Genomic DNA, 24,045 nt, shown 5'->3' on the forward strand with positions numbered 1-24,045 from the left:
GGAACCTAGGCATGATCTTCGACACCTCCCTTTTGATGGAGGAACAGATCATGTATTCTTCCACCTCCACCAAGCTAAGCTACTAGCCCCTACCTGGCCCCAGAACACCTAGCCACAGTGGTCCAGGTGATAGTAACCTCTAGGCTGGATTTTTGCAACTCACTCTGTGTGAGCCTACCCTTCTCCCTGACCCAGAAGCTACCACTGGTACAGAACGCAGCAGCCAAGGTCCTCACGGGAACACTCTGGAAGGCACACATCTGGCCCATGATCAAACAGCTGCACTGGTTACCAGTTGTGGTCTGGGCCCTGAGTATCTGAGGAACCACTTCTCTGCCTCCACTGCCCAGAGAACTCTTCAACTCCAAAAATACTAACAAACTAGTGGTCCGTAGTCCCAGAGAAGCACGTTTGGCCTCGACTAGAGCCAGGACTTTTTTGGTCATGGCCCCCAATTGATGAAATGAGCTCCCAGAAGAGATCAGGGCTCTGCTAGAGCTAAAGTAATTCCATAGGGACAAAATGGATCTCTTCCACCAAGCCTTTGATCGGGGTCAATATAAACAAAACTAGTGACCCAGGGGCCCCTTCCCAGACTGCACTCAATGGAACCTGAAAAAATTCCCAAAGACTGAAAACCACAGTTACAATTAACAGTTACATAGATGCAGAATCTGTATACTGGCTTTCAATGTTTGTAATATTAGGTTACAAGCCCAAAGTCCCCCAACTGGATGCATGTGGAGGAGTAAAGAATCAAGCCAGATTAGCATCTGCCACTCATAACCACCACACCATGCTGGCTCTCTCTCTATATTTTCCTATTATATTGGTAAAAATATGAGTTACAACTTGTGCTTTGATCAAACACTTGCTTGTGGATCAAACTTTTCTGTACTTTTCTCAAACTGCAAATTTTCAGGCACCAAGTCAAGGCTATAAAATGGGTTTAAAAAGATGACACAGCCAGTAATATTACATCACATTTCTGCATGTATATATATATTTAAAAAAAAACATGTACATGCTATTTGCATGACTACATTTTCAAAAATAACAGAATCTTTCATGTTCAGAAATTATTTGAGGGGGAAAGATCCATAAGACATACTTAGAAAACTGAGAGTACAGCAACAAAGAGGATAATGGAAACAAAACGATTTCATAGAATCATAGAGTTGGAAGGTACCCCCCCTAGGTCATCTAGTCCAAACCCCTTCACTATGCAGGACACTCACAACCCAATCACTCATCCACTGTAACCTGCCACCCCCTTGAATCTTCACAGAATCAGAATGCAAACAATCTTAGTGCTCATGTCTACCTTTCTTCTTGTTGGTTATATGCTTTCCCCTAAAGTACTAAACAATATATTTATATACTGTAACTTGCCACAAGTCTCCAGAGAGTGGTGGGCTAGAAATGCAGCAATAAAATAATATAAATGTTAGTTTTGACAAAAGCACAAGTTTTAACTCATATTTTTACCAGTGTTATAGGCAATTTAGAGATTTCATGTTCTTGGCACCTATTATCACTCCTGATATCACAGCATGAGCAATGAATAATCCATTGGAAGGGAATATTTTGGTATATGTATTCTGGGTCCAAAATTGTTTGTATTGAATATTTTACAATTCTTTCCTCCACAAACAAAAGCGTGGTTTAGTTTCAAATAATCTGGAAAGTAGCCGTCATTTCTTGAGTACGCAGAGGATGAACTGGTTGAGTGTTTTAAACAATCTGAAATCTGATTAATTTCTCATTCAAAATCCTGCCTAAAATACTTCAGTCCTATTTATTGCACTCAAGTGGTACCAGGCAAAGCTCAGGGTTTTAAGACAAAATCTCAGGGGGGAAAAAAAACTTGTGTGCATCCAAAAGAAAGAATGTTTTCACACGGCCTTCTGTGAACTGAACAGAAACCACGAGTCTGACACACCTCAGTGTTCTTCAGACTGAACACAAAAAAGCCAGTACACAGAGGCATTGAATGTGCATGAAGGCGCAATGCACCAGGATCAGGCACAAAGTTGCTAATGACTTTTTATAGGATTCTGGGGATTAGTAACAATGTGTCTCCTGCAGTTATATGCAGCCTGAATGAAGAAGGAAAAACTCTCTCCTTTTTTTTTGGACTTTCTGAAGAGTTTTTTTAACCTTTTCATTCCATAGAGCACTGCCTATTTTCCTTTCACAAAAAATGTTTTTCTCACTGGGCTTTACTTGAAAACACGAACGATACGCCACCTCCTCTAGTGAATGACAGGCTAACAACTAGGTCTCCTTTAGCTGAGGTCTGGGTTGTTACTCGACTAACAAAAAGGACTATTGAGGTGGAAATAACTTCACCACCATGTCACCTCCATTTATCCAAACCTCTCCTAAGGAGCAGTAAGCTCATTTTCCAGATCACAGTTAAAGACAAACAAAGCCAGTAAGCAGAAATTATATCAATGGCTTCCCTCAGCTGGAACACCTCACTTTGTAGGTTTTCTTCCCCTCTATAATGTCTACATCACAAGTTAAATCTGAGTCCTATTAGATATCTGTTTTCAGCATCATGCTCATGGAACACAAGGGACAATTGTGAGTGTCTATCTTGACCTGGATATTCCACAGCACTAGCATCACTGTTTATTGTATTTAAAGATGCTTTTTTTTTTGCTTACTGAAATTGTCTTATACTTTATGGAAGAGGTTTTTATGCCTTCTGCTTGCACACTTCAAAAGAAAAGTAAAACAAAATCCAGATATGGTCTTCTGCTTCTGTAAAAGTTTGACAAAGAACTTTCACAAACAGAAATTTGAAGGCTTGGATTGACACATATTTGACTGTAAGGGTTTCAGTCTCTAGAGCAACCTTTCTCGACTTTTTTACCATTGAGAACCCCCTAAAATATTATTCACACTTCAAGAAACTCCAGAAGTGGCATGATTGTGCATAATACAGTGAGGAAGCATAAGTGTATACACACCCACCTGGAGACTTGGAAATCCCAGGGTTTCACAAAATCCCTTTTATCTCTGTGTAGCTACACAAATATATAGTATGGAAGAATTTAAAAACCTGGTTGACCATGTGTTTTTCATAGAATTTTACTTTTAAGGAATAGGCCATGGGTAAACCAGCAGGCTTTGAAAACACCAGACACAATTTATTCTTAGTGCATCCATCTCATTTTTATACCTGGTGAACAAACAACCCAATATGTGGTAAGGGATTAACATGAAATGAAATGCAGATTAGTGATCTGAAGTTGGCTATTTATTAATCAACACAAGAAGATGGTTATTTATTAATGATTTATAAATATACTAAGGATGATGATCTGACTTCTTGTGGCACCTAGCTGTATAGCTTGGTTGCAGGAGACCGAAAGTAGGCACTAACTGTTCTGCTCAGTGTTTCCACGTAGCTAATCATTTCACTATTTCACTGGCTTTTTTTATTCTAGTCAAGAATACATCCTGTATTTGTATGACCTATTTAGTTCTCTTAGACAGAACAGATTAGTAAGGATATAAGAGAGCCAGCAAAATAGGAAGGTCTCCATAATACAATAGGCAGCAAATAAAAAGACCCTGTTGGCAATCAGGTCAGTTTGCAGAGACCGGAAGGAACACACAAATGCATGATAATAGGCAGATCTCCTAATCGACAGTCTTGGAGATTTCCATGAGAGTAAAGAGCACATGCACGCATGCACGCACACACACACATACACACACAAAGAGAGAGAGAGAGAGACTTAGGCAATAAGATAAATATCAGTAAATAGCAGATCATCAGATCTTGTCTCTATATATGAGAGAGAGCCATTTATTTAGGATGCAAATGATCTCAGGTGCTTTTATTGTATTTCAAAGCAGTGAAAATGGTTTTAATATCCACTCATATTTAAAACAAATGATGTCTGGTTCTAGAAGGAGGCGGAGTTGGGACTTATATGCCGCTTTTCTCTACGCGAAGGAGTCTAAAGTGGCTTAAAATAGCCTTTCCTTTCCTCTCCCCACAACAGACACCCTGTGAGGGAGGTGAGGCTGAGAGAGCCCTGATATCACTGCTCGATCAGAACAGCTTTACCAGTGCTGTGGCAAGCCCAAGGTCACCCAGAAGGTGTGTGGGTGAGAGAGACTATCCTTGTCGAATTGCTTTACTTTACTATCCTCTGCTGTTTGTACCATACTTTGTCTTAGCTGGGCTCCAAGAGAAGTCAGCCAAACTGAAGAAAAATGCTGATATACTCAACCTAGAAAGACACCCCCCCCACACACACACACACACACACACACCTCTCTTCTCCCCAACTCAGAATTCCATTATGGGAATGAAAAGCTCGATCACAAACCAGCTGACCAGAACTATGAAAACTTTTATTGCCCCATGGGTCATTTTTGTCATCACCACTCTACCTCCTTGAAATCTGGCAATAAGGATTCCTCAGATGGGGGCTACAACACCTGAGAAAATCATTTCAGTCTGAGTTTTCACCTGGAAATGTGTTTCCTATTGGAAACAGTGGAAATGGCTACAGGGTAAATTTCCTAATATGATTAGATTCCATTCTGATATTAAGAAAACTGACACAAACTTTTTAAAAAATAATTGAGCCTGAGCAGAACATTGTTATATCCTAATATAGAAGATATAGATACTACCTTCAGTACAGAGACTTGAGTGTTGGGTACTTTTGTAGTACCCCCACCCTATAGCTTTACATCAGGAATAAGGAAAACTTCCTCAAAATAACTAGCCGTCACATATACAAACATATTCCCAAAGCCAGGGCAGGTTTAATTCCATTTTTTTCTAATTAGATGAGTAAAATATTATTTAACTGTCATTATATATGTTCAATCCCCTTCATGAACTACTTAGTAACTAAAATGAAAAAAAAACCCTTTTCAAAATCACAAGCACATATTGTATATTATTTATTTATGGAATATTTTACCCTACCATTCCCCATAGGGCTCATGGCAGTTTACAAGATAGTTGGAGTTGTTTTTTTAATTGATGTTGCGGTATTTTTCTTGTTTTGTGAACCGCCGTGAGCCAGTTTCTGAGAGGGGTGGTATAAAAATGCAATAATAAATAAAATGCATAGTAATTAAACATTACTTTGGTTTGTAAATCTAAAATTCATTTTTAAAGTTCAACCAATCCAATTGTAAAACCTATGGCTACCACGTCTTAGATATTGAGATGGATTACTGAACTGAGGGGCCATAGGGAGAACTTGGAATTTTGCCTGTGGGTAATCTTTCAAAAAGGGAGGCCATCATCTTCTTGATGCCTCAACCACAGTCCTGGCAAAACAGCTCTTTCTTGCAGGCTTGGTTGAACTGATTGAGGTTCTGATCTCATTGGGCAGAGCATGCCATCAAGCCAGGGCCAAAAAGTCCCTGGCCCTTGTTGGGACCAATTTCACCTCTTTGGGGCCAGGGACCTTGAGAAGAATTCCAGTAACTGGTTCTTAGCACTCTTGGGGGGAGGGGGGCACATAATGGAAGAGACAGTCCTAAAGGTTCAAGGGTCCCAGATAATTTGGAGCTAAAGGTTAGCATCAGAACCTTGAACCTGATCCTGTCTCCAATCTGAAGCCAGTGCAGCTTGGACACTAAGTCCCAGGAAGGACCTGTGCAGCAGAATTCTGGACTAGTTGGTGTTTCTGGAGCAGCTTTAAGAGTAGCTCTACATAGAGTGAGTTACAGTAGTCTGGAGGTGACAGTTGCATGGATCACAGTGACATGATTGGATGCCAACAAGTAGGGTGCAAGTTGTGCCTGGCAAAGATAATAGAACGCCTGGCATGTAAGATCTGTGATCTGGGCCTCCAGGGGCTATCCAGAATCAGGCCAGGCTCTTGACAATGGCCAAAGGTGTTGAATTGTTCCTGTCAAGTGCTGAATTGCACCACCTCCTCTGTGACATGCTGACCCATCCAGAGGACTTTCATCTTAGCTGGATTCAACTTCAGCCAACATGAGCCAATTCACCAGAGCCTCCAAGCATCTGGTCAAGGAATCTGAGGAAACAGACAGGTAGCCATCCATCAACAGGAATAGCTGGGTGTCATTAGCATACTGTATCTCCACATTGGCTAGGTATTTGGCTAGCAACCCATGATCAACCATGTCAAAGGTTGCTATCAGGTCAAGCAAAAACAGCAATGCTGATCCACCTAGATCCAATTTCCCCAGAGATTGTCCGTGAGGGTAACCAAAGCCATCTTTACCCCAAAGGTCTGTTCAGAAGTCTGACTGGTATGGATCAAGAGCCAATGTTTTATCCGAGAAACTTTGAAGTTGCTCCATAACTGCTCACTCAACTATCTTACCCAGAAACAGCAAATGTGAAACCAGGTGGTAGCTGGCTGGGTTGGAAAGGTTCAGACCTGATTTTTTCAAAAGTGGCCTGCCCACAGCCTCCTTTAATCTCTCTGGGAAGATCCCTGAAGCTTGGGACAGCTTAATAATCTCCCAGAGAGGGACCCAAATTTAGACTTCTAGATTTGTACTCACATACCAAAAAATCTATGACATTTATCCAAGAATGACAATGGATGTTCATTTCGGATCCATAAAAAATACTTTAATGAAATACTTTCAGCATTGTATCCAGGTGAACATCTAACTCTTTTGTTTCTGAAAGGCAGTGGATCTTAGCCGGTTTATAAATAAAAAAATATTATTATTGAGTGTTCGATTAAAATTCAACATTTTTACTTTCAGCAGGAAAGCCTCTGATACCTAATTTCCTGTTCTTTATTGCCTCTGCTTATATATTTCTACATATTGCTTTGTAAATGTATGATACTGTAAGTCCTTTGCTTTAAACCCGATGTCTACTGAGCACAGCATGAGTAATGGGGAAAAAATCACAGAGAACCTGCTCGACATTTGTTGAAAAGAGAGCTTGCATCTTTCATCAATCATTCAAAAGGGAGACTGACTGATTCACTGAATTATTCCTTTTCCAAGTGCTGAATCTCAGAAGTGCTTCAGTTTTTCACAGTATGGGCTTGCATTCAATGATGCATCTATGGTAAGTACCACAGTCCTCTTCTTTCCTCATCTAACCCCTGGAAAATACGTTCTTGGGGCTGTGGGTACCTGTATGGAGGAATAACTGTGTAGGTCAGAAGATGCAGTACAGAGGGAGAAAGAGTAAACTTGCCCTTCCACCCTCTTGCATAAGTACAGTTCTGCTAATAGAAAAGAGGGGAACAGCAATTTAACACCATTCCCTCTTCTCATGGCAAAATCTTGCAGTTAATAAAGACAGAATTTCAATCAGTTATAGTTGTCTATAATGAACTGTTATTATTGACAGAAATCTGTTATTGTGAGGAATGCTGAATTATTTGCAAATGGGACTGAAGAGCAAAAGAAGGGATTACAAAAGAAAAAAAAACAGATTTACTTCCTTAGCAGGGTATAAAACTTATTATGTCTATCAGTGTCTGACAGTTGAATGTTAAAGGAACAATACTTCCTCACACTTCTATTGAAGCAATCCTCTTCTTTTGGGGGGAATTATTGTTGAAGGGGGAGCGGATCAATACAGGTGAAATCAGAGCTTAACTGTAGTTTCTTCCTTACCAACATTTTTTTCAGACAAATTAATCACAGCTCCAATTTTAGGAGTTCTTCAAATGACAGAAACTTCAGTCATGAAAGTCCAGATATATTCTGTCTACTTCCTATACACTCACTCTGGATCAAGGTAACTTTTCCTAAACTCTATCTCCTGATGGACGGTTGTCCAGACTCCCCATCCCTGAAACATTTGCCAGATGTTTGGAAGCAGGGTCTGGATGGTTCAGGCAGAATAACCTGAAACTCAGTTCCTCCAAGATGGAGGTCCTGTGGCTAAGTGGAAGGGAACAGGACTAGGAAGTGCATTTCCCCTTCCTGGATGGGGTGCTGCTTACCTACCCATCACCAGCCTGTGCTGAAGCAGCTGCTTTGGCTACCAATTAACTTCAGGATCAGGTTCAAGGTTTTGCCATGTGCAGCCTAGGTCTTGCATATCTGAGGGACCACGTATCTCCTTATGCTCCCCACAGGGCTCTTCCCTCTGCGTGTTGGAATCTGCTTTTTGTCCCAGTTCCCAGGAGGTATGCCTGGCCTAAAGCAGGTCCTTTTTGGTCCTGGCCCTGACCTGGTGAAATGAGCACCCAGAAGAGCTGAGGGACCTGATGGAGCTGTCACAGTTCCACAGGGCCTGTAAGATGGAGCTCTTCTGCCAGGCATTTGGTTGAGGCTGGGCCAAGGAAGATCAGGACCCTCCTTGCAGAAGCCCCATGCTGGACATCTGGGCAGGAACTACCTCCCCCAAGGGTGGTGGTGTGTTGCTGTCACTGGGCATGGAGGGGGCGGGGGGAGGTTATAGATTTGATTGTGTCATCATTACTGTTGGAATTTTATTTGTTTTTGTCATGACCCCCCTGGTTCATGCCATCCTGTTCCCGACTGCTCTTGCATATTCCCACTTTCTCAGGCTTCCTCCGGCCGAGGCAGCCCAAGGCCATAAAGCAATAAACCTGTCCTCTGAGATGTTTCCTCCCTTCCTTTTCCCAGCGGGCGAGGAGCCCCAACAACTGTATCAATCTCACTGTAAGTGTCCTTGCGGAGACAGCCAAATCTCAACAATGTGCCATCTCCCCGATAAGGCACCTGGCCATCTGGTAGCCTGAGAACAGGACCCCTTTTGTCATTCCTACCCACTCTCCCGCCAAATCCCCTGAGCACCCCTCCTCTATTTGGTGCACCCTATATCTACCCCACCCGTTTCACTTGTACTTTGTTATTATCAAGATCTTTGCTTAGGAAGATCTTGGCATGCTCAGCTAACTGTGGACTTTGCCTAATAAAGCTCTACTTTGGAATTTGCAACCGACTGTTGGATTCTTGATGCGCTTTCACTTGGGACTCCACCGGCTGGGCTCAGCCTGATTCCTGACAGTTTTATGGATTTTATTGTAAACCGCCATGAGCCAGCAGGGTCTGGGAGTGGCAGTTAATAAAAGCTAATATAAATAAATAAATAAGTAACATTAATCAAATAAGTAATCTGCTTTTTCCGAGCCAGACTTCTAGCCCACTGATTCCCATTAGCAGTCAAACTGTTTCCTTCCAGAACAACCACTGGAATCTACAATTTACACTCAATTTTGCCTCTTCCACTCAACATTCTAATATTATCTCCCGCCTGATTGAATGTTGCAATGCTCTGTACATTCAAAACTTGGTGACAGAAAAGTGGGACATGACTAGAAGAACAGGACAGCCACTCAAGTATTTAAAAGGGTGCTATATAGAGCAGCGGTCCACAACTTTTTTGCGGTGAGGACCGCTGCCGATGGGTGGGGGGAGAGGGCAACCCAGCCCCCCGTGCATGCACGGCAGCCCCCGCGCAAATTGCATGTGCAGACAGTCACGCATGCGCATTTGCGCCCGGCATGGCCACAAACGCGCACATGCAGCAGTTTTGCGCATGCACGGGCCTGTTGTGCATGCACGTTTGCGCTCCCTGGGGCACAAATGCATGTGCATGCAGGCATGCACAAAACTGCCGCACATGTGCGTTTGCAACCCCGCCGGGCGCAAACACGCATGCACGGCAGGTCCTCGCGTGTACGTTTGCACCAGCAGAGTGCTGCCAGCCGCACTTCCCTTTACCCCCCTCCTGCAGCAAGAAGCTTCCTAGACCGCAAGCTAATTGGCCGCTTCCGTGGCTGATTTGCTCACTGCCTGGCAAGCTTCTCGCTGTGGGAGGGGGTGGGGAGAGGAAGCCGCGGCCCGGTGCTGAGGCCTTCAGGCCACGGCCCGGGTGTTGGGGACCACTGATATAGAGGATGGAGCAGAGTTGTTCTCTCTTGCCCTCGAGGGATGGACCAGAACCAATGGGATGAAATTAATTCAAAAGATATTCCATCTAAACATCAGGAAGAAGGTTTCTCAGTGGAACAGGCTTCCTTGGGAGGTGGTGGGTTCTCCATCCATTTGGAAATTTTTAAACAGAGGCTAGATAGCCATCTGACAGACAGTCTGATTCTTTAATGGCTCTGGGGGAAGCAGGTTACAGTGGATAAGCGATAGGGTTGTGAATGTTCTGCAGAGTGCAGGGGTTGGACTAGATGACCCATGAGATGCCTTCAAACTCTATTATCCTATGATTCTATGATTCTACTCAGCCATCGTTCTGTCGAGGATGTACAGTACAAACAGAATTTGGAAGTATTTATAAGATTCTGTAAGCACAGTTATGGAAGCAAAGTTGCAGAATAATATGATCAAATGTTGATAATTGCTAAGAAAATTACAGACAACTGAAATATGCATGCCAAGAGAGTACAAGTCACCACCCCATAATTGTACAAAAGGCACAGTTTGAATTATACCATGATAGGGATGCCAGCTTCCAAGTGAGATCTTGGGATCCCCTGGAATTACAACTCATCTCCAGACCACAAAGATCAGTTCCACTGGAGAAAAAGGATGCTTTGGAGAATGGACTCCATGGCATTGTACCCCACTGAGATTCCTGTCCTCCCCAGGCTCCATCCCAAAGCTCTAGTATTTTCCCAACCTGAATCTCAAAACCCTACCTCCATATCCCCTGCTGGTAGCCGGAGGGGGGGGGTTGGACCCAGCAACCCTATATCATAGGATCAATGATGGTTGTGGACTGTCAGCAGAAAGAAACAGGAAGGTAGTGAACTTTATCTCCCTGTAGTTCAGTAAAGTGTTAATATTCCATATATATCCCACAGCAGGAGACAGTCAAATTTATAAACACATGTGAACAAAAATATTGGGTTTCCTTGGCCTCATCATGGAAAAATACAGAGAAAGGATCACAAAAGACTTTCATGCACATCAGTACTTAGCAGTAAAGATACAGCTATGCCTACCCAAAGAAAGATTTGAACTGCCAAGAACTAAGGAAACACAACCTTCAACACGTCAACCTAAAATAAAATCTAAATACAACCTGAACCAAAGATCAGACTAAAAACAACTGAACAACAGACAAAGCTTGGGTAAAAAAATAACATTTAACCCCCCCACCCCCAAAAAATTATGATCTCATAAAAGCTTCCTTGAAAAGACAGAAAAGAATCTAGTAACATATTAAAGGCTAACAGCTAAAATGTGTGTCCATCTGTCCTATATATTGGAAAGTATAGTGATTTCAGATGCCAAATGACATCAGCAGGCAAATGACAATAGCAGGTGTGATATGCAATAGAATTAGGTGTGATATGCAGAGAGGTAGTAGCTATAAAGAAATCAACACTGCTTAGCCTACTATTACTACACTACTGACCTTTTCTGCTGCTACAGACATACTAATATGGCTACCCATCTTGAGGTATCTCCTTGAAAAGGTACTATCATAGTGTCAGGTTGATTACCTGCTTCTTGTTGATTAGAACATGTATATACTTTAGTGTTTCAAAAATATAACTGGGAGTTATATTTTTCATTGTGAAAGATGAAATAAATGTCTTCAAAATTAATGCTAAGTAATGTCATTAAAGATAAATCTCTAAGCCAGGGATTCCCAACTAGGGGTTTATAAACCCCTGAGACTCTGTAGGAGTTTTGAAGGGGGTCCCTGAGAGCTTTGAATTGACATGGTATGGGGGGAGGGGTCCCTGAGAGCTTTGAATTGACATGGTATGGGGGGAGGGGTCTTCTCAGTTCCTACTCTTCTTTCTGGCTTACATGAGGCAGAGCCACCATAATAAAGGTGGGGGAGGGAGAAAAAGCAGGGCTAAAGGTGTGGGTAAACTATTTCAGGGGCTCCTCTATGGTCAAAAGGTTGCTCTAAGCCATGTCAACACAAGTGGTTTGTCATTCCACAGCTAATTTCCAGCTAATACCAGGTGCATAGCAAACCTACAACACATCCTACCTAAGTTTACCAAGTGTATTCAGGTAAGACTCTAAGGAAACTGTGCACAGGACTGCAGCATTAAGTGCTTAGCTACAATAATATTCTATCTCTAGGCATGATTCCTTAAATAGCAGCATCTTACATTTTGCTTCTGTGAGTTCCACCTTCAAAACTCAAAACACCATCCATAATTAAATGCAGTACCTTAATTCTTTAAGCATAGGTAAAAGTAAAATTCTGAATTAGGGCCTCCAACTTTTATAATTTCATGACATGTACACATAAAGTTTTATCATGATGTCACCAATGAGCTTCTCAGCTGAACGTAATACTCCCAAAATTAATAATGACCAATTTCTATTGAAACTAATTAGTTGTGATTGATTTAGCTTAATCGCATAGACAATATAAGAACAGTTCCTAACTGCAAACTTGTCCTTGATTATTGATTGTCCTTGATTACGTAACTAGAAATGGTTGATTCCTAATTTTTGCACAACCTTCATGAATTGTATGCAAAAACAGCTTCCAGTTTACATCCATATGATTTTAGTCATTAGTATAGAGAGAGAAAATACTCCAGTAAATTTAGAATAAAAGTGTAGGTATACTTACTCCCAAAATTCCATGACTGGAGAAGTAGCATTTTGCAGAGACTGATGACTGCAGTTACTCATGTTAAGTTTTTGAAATTCCACACAATGTTCTACAAAAGAATCGAAAACCAAATTGCTGTGACATTTATTTTAAATTTTGAAGTTGCTTAGAATATGGCTGCAAGGTTCTGTCATATGCTTTGATAATTAATTCACAATGGTCCCTCTCAAAAGAATGCTCACCAAGTTCTTTTGTTTGTTTGTTTGCACTATTTAAATTGAAAGAACCGACCCAGTTTCTGAGGCAGAAGAAATAAACTTTGAGTTGCTCTGATTGCTAGGGAGTTTAAACATGCATGGCTTCAATCAGCTGACTGCGGTTCACTTTCCAGTGACTACAGGTGACTTGGGATCACTTTCTGTTAGCAGAAGCTTAACACTGATTTTAATATGGCAAGGGAGAAAGCTACCATTTGGCACATATCTCTGGCATTAGAGAAATGGTGGAAACAGATCAAAGTGGTTGTCCATTGTTGAGTTGACACATATTAGCTGGACAGTGTTCAACACTGGCTGAAGTTTCCTGCACAGATGCCAAAAACAGCACTGAATCCCTATCATTTCTGATGGACCTGATGCAAGATTTGTAACTTACCCCCAAATATCTATAGTTCTAGGCAATGAACTTAAGATCACAGCAATTACAGTTTGGATTTAAATTATGGGGTACAGAGACAATATCAAGGCAACAGACATATCATTTAAGACTATCTCTTTCCAGATCAAGGTGCTGACTCAATTAGACTAAAAAAAAGATCATTTATTTTAACACATTTTTACACACTAAAATCCATAGGATATTAAATTATTACATGCTGTCTTCCACAAGGGTTCTTTCACAATTTCATTCCTACTGTAATCCTATACACATCTCCATATGTCAAGGAACCCTTGAAAATGGCATTCTGTTAGGTACAAGGAGCAAGGAACATGGCCCCCATCGACTCCTGCCATGCACCAACAGAGGCAATTTGTGTACCCAGAGCACTAAGCCTATCTGGATCTCAGCCCTTCTGATTTCACATGCCATTACTTTTGCCTGTACAGTAATATAAAGTTTTCATGAATGAGCATGTGGTGAGAACAACATTCCAATATTACATCACAATTGTTATGTAATGTTACATTTTAGTTTAGATTTTCTACTGAGATTTCTGAAAGAATGTAAGTTGTATTAAGCTTCTTCAAACAATGTCAGCATCAATAAATTGACATTAAACATAAATTAGCAAACTACTAATAAACAGCTACAGATCATGATGAATAATCACTTTTCAAACCAATATGCTTCAAAACTTTGTTGGGAAATTTCGGAAGATAAAGGCAAATCTGACTCTGACATTCTTATCCTAAGTAATTCACCTCCCACTAAAACATGTAGTTTTGAAAGAGCCACATCCCTTTAAAAGCCTACAGCATCCTGGACCAAGCTAAAAAGAATTATAGCATCTCACAGCCCTAATCTATTTCCATCATAATATAATCTATTCCATTTTTATCCCACACCTTTTCCAATGAGCTGCTCAGAGTAGCACAAACAGTTATCCCCACCTCTACCCTAAGTGGTATGAAGAGTTGATTTTTATATCCCACTACTCACTAACCAAAGGAGTCTCAAAGTGGCTTACAATGGCCTTCCTTTCCTCTCCCTGCAATAGACACCCTGTGAGGTAGCTGAGGCTGAGAGCTCTGGCAGAACTGTTCTGTGAGAAAAGCTCTAACAGAACTGTGACTAGACTAAGGTCACCTACCTGGCTACATGTGGAAGCGAGGGAATAAAACTTGGCTCATCAGATAAGAGTAAGGTGACCAGATAGTCCCACTTTTGGAGGGACATCTGGGGGCACCTGGCATATTGTACTTATGTTGAAATTAAATATATATATATATATATATATATATATATATATATATATATATATATATTACAGTAGTATTTTTGCATTCTATGAAAATTTTTGTTGCTCCATATAGACCAAAATTTTAATTAAGACCCCCCCCCCGGTCAATGGTGTCCTGCTTTACCAATGTTAAAATCTGGTCACCTTAGATTAGACGCCACCACTCTTAACCACTACACCAAGCTGGCTGGTCCCACAGCTGGATTTACACCCAAGCTAAACTACATTCTAGGACATCAGATTATGAGGGGCCCCTAAATACAAAAACAAAAAAAGTGAATTTCAGTGTTGGAATAATACACATTTCTGGTAATGTTTGGCCATGCTCAACTCTGAAATAGTTAAGGGTTTCACCATTCCTTAATATAGACCTGACTGGTCCAAAGTCACTCTGTGATTCTCATGGGAATTTGAACATGGTTACATCCAGTCCCAATTCATTACTCAAGCCATTACACAACAATAACACTCTGTAAAATCAATTTCCACTCTTTTTTGTCTTTCTCCCCATATAATAATGTGTTCTTAGCATCCTAAATTCCCTGTTGCCTTCATTTCACCTGGCTTCACTGCTTCCATAATGGGCAATCAACCTTATTAATAAATATAGCAAGAATACATGAAATATTACTTTAAATCAATATTAATTATTTCAAGCAAGCAAGCAGTAACACACATTTGAATTCAAATCATTTAACTTTCACCATCATGCAGTTTAATCTCATAAGCATTAAATAATTAAACTACTGCTTTTGCCTGAGCACAAATAGGTATCTCCACAGGGTCCATACCTGTATTCCATTCATGCCCACAAGTTGCCCAAGGAAGTTCTGTGGTAAAGCAGTTAAACAGATAAAAGATAGCCCATGCTAAAATAATGATGTAGTAAACATTCAAATGTGCCTCAATAACCTGGGTAGCATATCCAATACCTGTAAAGAACAAAGGGATGGTAAAAAATTAGATATTAAAATTAGAAGCACACAAACAAAGAATATGAGTCAGAAGCTAGTGGTTTGTCCAAATTCTAACATTCTCAAGTCTTTCTTTAAAAGGCACTTTAATTAGAGGTACATCTTTTAAGTCAATTGAAATCAGTGGGAGTGATGTGACTTAGTTTAGGAATACTTTGACAAGTAGATTTCTAGCCCTTCTCAAAGAAAATACATGATGATAAAATTGTGACACACATATCCAGAGCTCAAGGGGGGGGGGGGGACTGATTATCTGAGACTCTGAATTATTTGGGTAAACTGCACTTTAGGAGGAAAGAAGTCAAGGGTTGAGAAGAGAGCAACAAAATGAATTAAACTGAGGATTTGGTGTTGAAGGCTAGGATACTTTTAGCAACCCCCAGGAAGCACCTGGATTTCTCCAGGAAGTACAATTGACCTCTTTACTAAAAAGCTCAGTTCCCCTGCAGAAACTGACCACTTTCAAGGGCAAGCTCTCAAGTACCACATCCCCACCAAGCATCCTCCCTAGGCATAACTCCCCAATATCCAAGAATTTCCCAAGCTGGAGCTGGCAACCCTTGGGTAGAGACACTAAAGAATGGGGAAAGAGAAGTAGTGTAAAATGTATGCTAAAAAAATAACAAAAATAATAATAAATGTTAGTTATCTTCCCTGGCTTCTCTGTCTACATCAGTAACATTATCTCAGTAATCTTGAAATAAAAGGTATGCCAATATCATTGCACCTAATTACAGATAGAAAGGGATGAACAGGAGACTGAGAGAATATGGCCTGCATTTATAACTCAGGGGGATTTGAATTAGGAACATTAAGGCTTTTAATCAGAGTTGCATCATTTATAGTCCACTGGCTTTAGTGGAATTAGAAGGATGAAATTTACTATATCAATGGTATAATGACTTAGCTAAGTAAATAAAAAAGGTGTGCCACCACATGTGCATTTCGTAACATGTGATATGTCTAATGCAATATAGTAATTAGAGTGTTGAACTAAGATCTGGGAGTTCCAGGTTCAAATCCATGCTCTTCCATGAAAGGTTGTTGGGTGACCTTGGCCCAGTCAGACATTCTCAGCATAATCTACCTCACAGGGTTATTGTGATGATAAAACGGGGGAAAGGAAAACAATGCACACTGCTTTGGGGAGAAATGTAGGGTAGAAACAAAGTAACTGGTTTTGTTGTTTTTCAAGACAAGAAATGTTCAGAAGTGGTTTGCCACTGTCTGCATTGTGAGCCTGGACTTCCTTAGTGATCTCCCATTAAAACACTGTTTTAATCCTGTTTAGTTTAGAACTAGAGTAGCTTTCAGAGGCAACAAAATGTCATTCTGCTTGCAAAATTGTTATAAATGTGCTATTTTTCAACATTTTTTTAAAAAGGCAGCTACAGAGATGTTAAAATAAAGATGAATAAGAAAGTTAATGCATACCTTCAAACAATGGACAAACTTTTCTCCAGCATGTAATTCCACCCTCACTGGTAAACTGTCCCAAAGCAGTTTCCAGGAAAAAGACTGGTATTCCACAACAAATAAAGAAAACCACATATGGTATGAGAAAAGCACCTAAAAGCAAACATTGTATACAGATTAGCCACCAGAGATTCATTAAAGATAAATGAAATCAAGCATTTATGCATTCAGTACACAGGACTTACAGCATGCAACACCACTTCATCACCTTATGCAGACAGCACATTTACTTATGAGGAACATCACTGATGGTGAAGGAATATCTTCAGAAATAAAATGTCTGCCCCTTAATGGTAACTTGTTGCAGGCTTGGCCTACACCTGCAGCAGAATAGGAATCAGAATGGACTGTACCATTTTAGACTACGGTTGGTAAACTCAGCTTTTTAATGCCCCCCATGTAAAAACTCCTTGCAAGCAAAAAAATTAGAACTTCAGAGAGCAAGATTCTAGCTTAACCCCATGAATGCTATGCTATCCTTTCACTTAATTACTAATTTGAAAAGCACTCAGTTTGAAGTGGTATAGTATAGAAGATCCAAAATAAATAAAATAAAAATAGATAACTACTATGATACTGATGGAGGTGGCCGTGTATAGGGATGTCATTAAACATTAACACCCTGTAGTAACTGATCTGTGCATGACCCACAAAATATATTGTACTTGAGTTCAGCGATCAAGCTGCAAGTCACCACACCCTCACTACACATGTGTAATAGAACAATGAAGACTTAGACCCGAACAGCCAAGCTGCATTCTAAAAATTAAAACCCATGCAGGAATCCATTGCCACGTGGAAGTAATTTTCGGCAGCATCAATACAGTATGTTTAATGTGCGTTTGTCAGCTTCTAAGAGAATTCTGCTAATAATCAAAAATATTACTTAGCATGGAGAATTTTTCCCTGCGGTTACTAATTAAATGCTGAAATGGGACCACTTTAGCTCTAACAGTTAAATATTTTTTTACACTTTGTTCTATGTCATAGAACCCACTATGCTGTTATTTAACTCTGAGGATAAATATTGTTTCACTAAATAACCTTGCAATAAACTTGTCTTTACTAGGTACTATACTATATACCATAAAAATGATTGTACTAGTAAAGGTTCACTTTTTAATTGAACATAAAATTTTATACCTAGGGATGATTGGTAAAAGAATGGATGAATAAAAAATTCATACACATTTATATAATATGTATATTGTATCCATGGTTCCTCCATATATTTGTGAAATAGCCCTGTGGGAGGAGCGTGTCTGCAAGGGAATACGGGCCAATCAGGGTGCGGCCTCCCTCACAGTGTGCCTATGATGGGGAGAGGAAGGGAAAGCAATTTTAAACTGGAGCTCTCAGCCCCAATTCCCTGACTGGATGACTGTTACGGGGAGAGGAAAGGAAGGTGATTTTAAACTGCTTAGAGACACTTGAGGCCTTCTAGGTGACTGGGGGCTCTGGGGGCCCAGTTCTCTCAGAGCTCTCAGCCCCACTTCCTTGACAGGGTGACTGTTATAGGGAGAGGAAGGGAAGGCGACTTTAAACTGCTTAGAGACACCTGAGGCCTGCTGGGTGACTGTGGGCCATTCCCACTTCCCTCACAGGGTGTCTGTTATGGGGAGAGGAAGGGAAGGCTATTTTAAATTGCTTAGAGACACCTGAGGCCTGCTGGGTGACTGTGGGCCATTCCCAGTTCTCTCAGAGCTCTCAGCCCCACTTCCCTCAGAAGGTGACTGTTATGGGGAGAGGAAGGGAAGGCGATTTTAAACTGCTTAGAGACAACTGAGGCCTGCTGAGCTCTTGAAAGCTCATCTGTAGCTACTATGCCACAATTACCAAAGGTCAGTCCTCTCCCACACTCAACTAACTTTCCAAACCACAGGTTCTTGAAACCCATCTCTCCACACCCTCATTTGTCACCATGCCACCATAAGCCCCCCCCCCCCAACACACATATTCAACCTTATTCCCTTAGAGACTGGACAACCCTTACTCTTCCCAATGCCAAGCTCTCTCTATCTTAATCACTCTCTTCCTTTTTATCTCTCTCTCTCTCTCTTTGTTATTTCTCCCCTCTCCCCCTGCTAGCGCCTGTTGTATCTGCTACAATGGGCTTTAATTCTAGTAATATTATAAAACATGAAGTGAAACAAAGAAAAAACTATAAGAAAGGAAGAAACAAAGGAAAAATGGATATTGATGATAGAATTGAGGGTTGTATCCCACTATTTCACTCCGCTGCATATGAAGCCTTTTTCCTGTGGAAAGACTCTTCCCCTGGAGGTTCCACACTTAACTAAGTGGAACAATAGGAGATACTAGAGGTGTTTTTCCTTTAATTAAGTGCATATTTATAAAATGCCAAAATGAGCATTACTCTAATACTTCCTTGATGAAATTAAGGTTGCTGCAATGAAATCATGAGTTAAATGGAACATACTGCATTAATCACTGAAAACGGTACATAGAAGTAGTATTGTTTTGTTTTGCTCTGCTTTTAACTACCTGAAGGTGTCTTGACGTGGCTTATAATTGCCTACTCATCTTCTCCTGACAACAGACACCCTGTGATATAGGTGAGGCTGAGAGAACTGTGACTGGCAGACAGGGATGTCAACTCTGGGTTGGGAAATACCTGGAAACTTTGGGGGTGGAGCTGGGAGTGGGTGGGATGTGAGGGAGAGAGGCATCTCAGTGGACTACAATGCTATGGATTCCATTATCCAAACAGCCGTTTTCTCAGGAACTGATCACTTTAGTGGGAATGGGAAGGCGACTGTAAGCCGCTTTGAGCCTCCTTTGGGTAGGGAAAAGCAGCATATAAGAACCAACTTTTCTTCTTCTTCTTCTTCTTCACTCTGGAGATTAGCTGTAATTCCAAGGGATCCCCAGGTCCCACCTGGGGACTGGCATCCTACTGGCAGAGACACATATTTGGCCCATAGCCAAATAAATAAGTGTTCCTATACATTTATTAAAAGATCCTCTTGTGGCGCAGAGTGGTAAGTGGCAGAAATGCTGTCTGAAGCTGTCTGTCCATAAGGTTAGGAGTTTAATCCCAGCAGCCGGCTCAAGGTTGACTCAGCCTTCCATCCTTCCGAGGTCGGTAAAATGAGTACCCAGCTTGCTGCTGGGGGGTAAAACTATAATGACTGGAAAAGGGAATGGCAAACCACCCTGTATTGAGTCTGCCATGAAAATGCTGGAGGGCATCACCCCAAGGGTCAGACATGACTCGGTGCTTGCACAGGGGATACCTTTACCTTTATACGTTTATTATGTTAGTCCTTCTTTATGTTTTGTCCTGACAAACTTAACTTTCCAGTGACTGGGTGAAAACTGGCTGGTCACTTGCCATTCAGATAGTATAGCCTCACTTCTTTACCTTCTCAATAAAAACAATGAGTAGTAGGAGTAGCACTAAACAACATCACTGTAAGAGGACAGTTCTTTTCACCTTGCTTTCTTGCACAGTGTAGCAACAGAAGGCAATAACAGAAAGCAAACACACCTACACACTCGGCTTCTTAGAGATCTAGCACACCAAAGAGGCCAGATTCATTTTGATGTTTGTTAACACAGAGACAAGAAAGATGATTTTGGCCCAGCATTCTTGGCAGAGCAACCCATGTGAAGAATAGCTCTTTCTGAGTTTCTTTATATACACATTATGGCAACGTTTTACTCATGCTACAACTCTCATCCATTTGAGGAGTGTTTGAAAGTTTAGATTTTTACAGGTCTGTGTAGAATACATATTTTACAAATCCTTAGGCCGGATCCCAACAGCCACTGTACATGTTTGGTGAGGGTTGACATAGGACTGCTTTACAAGAAAGACAAAGTTCTTTTGGATATGTGGAGCTATTCCAATGATAATTTCATTTTGAAGATTGATACTGTAAAATAATTATTCACAGGTAAATTTAACTATATTCAAAGGTTCTCACTTGCCAATATGGGATTACAAGCTGACAGTGAACAGTAGTACAAATACAAATTTCTGAAACTTGTCATTTTTCACTGTGGCTATACTTTGCTGGGCATATTTATTCTACCAAACTTCATTTTGTTAAAACAACCATACCTATCTTTGAGGTTCCAGATGGTTTGAATATTTTGTAATGTGCAATAACATCGCAAGTAACCCCCATCCCCTATACCAGCTAGCTATAATACCTCAGAACATTCTGACATTTCATATTTTACACTTCATCCATTTATGTGTTTTAAAGTTTTGTTACTTTATAGACACATAGTTTACATGTAGCTTTGAGTTAGCACCCATATGCCCCCGGTTTTGCTTACAACAACCAGCTGTCTTTCTCATCTCACTTCCTAAGAACATAAGAGTACCCTTTACTGTGTCTGTGAAGTGTAGCAATTCTGGCCCAAATCCAAAGAATCATACAATTAATGCGATATACTTTAGAGGCTTTGCCTTGTGTTTCTCAGAAGCAGTCCTTTCTACCAACACTTCCACTCAGTGCTGTAAAACACTACTAAAACAGAACAGAGTTTCAAAAGCAATTTTTGCTATGGTATGACGGCTCAGTTTTCAAAGACAAACAAGGAAAATCCTACAAGTCCTATAATTTAGAATGCCTGAAGTAGCTCTTAGAATACTCACTTCTTTAACCAATAAGCAAAACATGACAGTATCATTCAACTGACAGTGTTTCAAGCAATTTGTATAGAGGTTTCCTTTCAGTGAGTGTAAGGGTCACAATCCTGCACAGGACTCTTAAATTAAATCATTGGAATCATTACTGTGTAGAACTATTACCAGTTCTGTGGTTATCATGGCTGTCTCTGCTAACAGAATAATTTCTTTTAAAGACCCTTTAAAGTTGCTGATTACAGCATTCTATAGCAATGACAATGAAATCTACCTGATCTGTAATTAAACAACAAATTTAGGTTTGAATTAAGGTACTGAACATTTCACATATCTCTGCATCAAATATTGCAGATGCCAATATGAGTGAAGTGAAAAATAAGCCAAAGTTTAATCGTAAAGACTTCCATGGAACTTTAAAAATATAAAACACATTTGCTGTGAAAAACGTCTTAGCATAGTCAAGACCATACTTCATCAGACGCATAACAATCTCAGTAAAGGTGCTAGATGTATATAAACATCCACACATTTTCTTTCACTGCCTCTTTTATGTATCTGATGAAGTAAGGTGCTACCTTTAAAAACTTGTGGCCATAATAAATGTATTGGCCTAAATAGTTACTCATCTGGAATTTGTTTAAAAACTACAATATTCACCAGTAACAAGCTTCAGGAGCAGAAATCTCACACCTGGAATACTGAACCAATCTCAATTATTAAAAGCATAAAGTACATTCAGAAATACACGAATCAATAACTTATACAATTAATTCCATGCATTCTTGAATCTCGTCCAAAATAATGTGTCACTATTGGAGTGGCTGGTAGATCATGCCCACAGGTGTTTCTGTCCAAAAACCTCTCAAGAGAACAGTCATTTTGATATCAAACAAATCACCACATGATCTTGCATATTAAATTATGAATATATACAAGATACGAGATGTCATCTTACCTCCTCCATTCTTGTAGCAGAGATATGGAAACCGCCACACATTTCCCAACCCAATAATTTCTCCAGCCACAGAAAGTACAAATTCAACCTTATTATTCCAGTGGCCCCTTTCATGCACTTTCTTGTCATTGCTGTGGACCAAGTTGGTACTTGAGGCTTCAGGATCCAGAGCATCCTCCGGTTTGCCATTGATTATAGGTATAGTCTTTTCAGCTGTCATGACTCTTTCCAACCTGAAGAAGAATGCAAGGAGAGGGAGCAGTGAGGAAGATATGGATGCTGAAATCTCTTTCCACTCTGACAGCAACACCCTATTGCAATTCCTCCATTTCAGAAAGGGCTACAAGCGCAGAAGGTGCAAACTTTGCAAGATCACAGGGTCTGCTGCTGGCTATGTAATTATTTACTAGTAGCAAATGGAAATTGAGAAGAAGAGCACTGACTGTACTGTATCTTACAATCCCTCCCCGACCAGGAATGCCAGCACCGCGAACCAGTTATGCACCGCTAGGACTGCCCTGCAGCCTTCTGCATCTGCCCAGCGTCACCCGACAAGGTGGGAAGGCTCCTGGATTCTGCCACTAGCCCAGTACTTACCCAGGGCCTCTGCCGCTGAGAAAGGGAGGAGGTCGATGCTAGTTCGGAGTCCGCCTCTGAATAGGCTTCTTTGGGTTGCCACTATTCTCCCTGTTGCACGGGGAGCTGGGGACAGGGGGGCTGAGGTGAGGCAGGCGCCCAGCAGCGGAGGCGGCCGCAGCAGCGCAGGGGGGGCTTGTGATAGGCAGGGACGTCTTGTTTCCTCCCTGCTCAGTGTTGCTGCCTGTCTGGAAAGGCTGGGATGCTCCCGGCTAGCCACGCGGCTGAGGGAAATTTGCAACTGCTCGGCTTTTGCCGAAGGGAACGTATTACGCCCGCCCCCTCCACCCACCTCAGTCTGTCCCACCAGCTCTCCCGCCTTCCTGCCCCCTCCCTCCGGCTTCGGTGCCAGATGAACGTCCCAGCCCGCGCGCCTCCTCCTAAAAAACGAGCGTGCAAAAACACCAAAAAGCATCTCCTGCGCCCGCCATGGTCTGCGCCCGCCCGTTTCCACCTTTCTGGAATCTGCGAGTTGAGGGAGGGGGGCAGGGGCGGTAGCCCGTGCACAGATTGACACGGAAAGCCGGAGGAAGCGCAGGGACACCATGGAGAAGGCGGCAGGGGAGCGGGAGAGCTTTTGCCATTGCTGAGGCGGGGGCAATAACTAGGCGGGCGTCTTCCGAAGGGGCAACAGGCAAGACGGGAGAAAACCAAAGGCCAGTGACGCAAGACCTCTCCACAGAATTGTAATGCCAAGCGCAAAACTGCATTTATTTAGATTGGGGAAAGGTGGGCTCTGAAACAAATACCTAAACAGGTGTGAATTCACTTCGACAGGGGACCATGTGCTTGTTTGCTTTGTGCAGAGAAATACATGAAAACAAGGAATGCCCCATATACTCTGTGAGATAAGATTTTGATGGATGGTGAAAGGAGGTATTTCTGTATAATCTATGCAGGATTTCATACTTT

At 41.3% G+C, this 24,045-nt stretch overlaps 1 protein-coding gene across 1 annotated transcript in view; it reads right to left on the reverse strand.

The window, feature by feature from the left end:
- Positions 1-23,402, reverse strand: part of SLC6A11 (solute carrier family 6 member 11) — a 173,974-nt gene extending 150,572 nt beyond the window's left edge. The window contains exons 1-5 of the mRNA XM_077325695.1: positions 23,095-23,402; positions 22,498-22,730; positions 16,880-17,014; positions 15,263-15,403; positions 12,530-12,620 (exon numbers count right to left, since the gene is read on the reverse strand). Coding sequence (XP_077181810.1) covers positions 12,530-12,620; positions 15,263-15,403; positions 16,880-17,014; positions 22,498-22,717 — 587 coding nt within the window. The 5' untranslated portion in view covers positions 22,718-22,730; positions 23,095-23,402. The remainder of the gene's footprint in view (positions 1-12,529; positions 12,621-15,262; positions 15,404-16,879; positions 17,015-22,497; positions 22,731-23,094) is intronic.
- Positions 23,403-24,045: the final 643 nt, after the last annotated feature.

The sequence above is a fragment of the Paroedura picta genome, chromosome 3 (genome assembly GCF_049243985.1).
Source record: "Paroedura picta isolate Pp20150507F chromosome 3, Ppicta_v3.0, whole genome shotgun sequence".
In the NCBI taxonomy this organism is placed as follows: Eukaryota; Metazoa; Chordata; class Lepidosauria; order Squamata; family Gekkonidae; genus Paroedura; species Paroedura picta.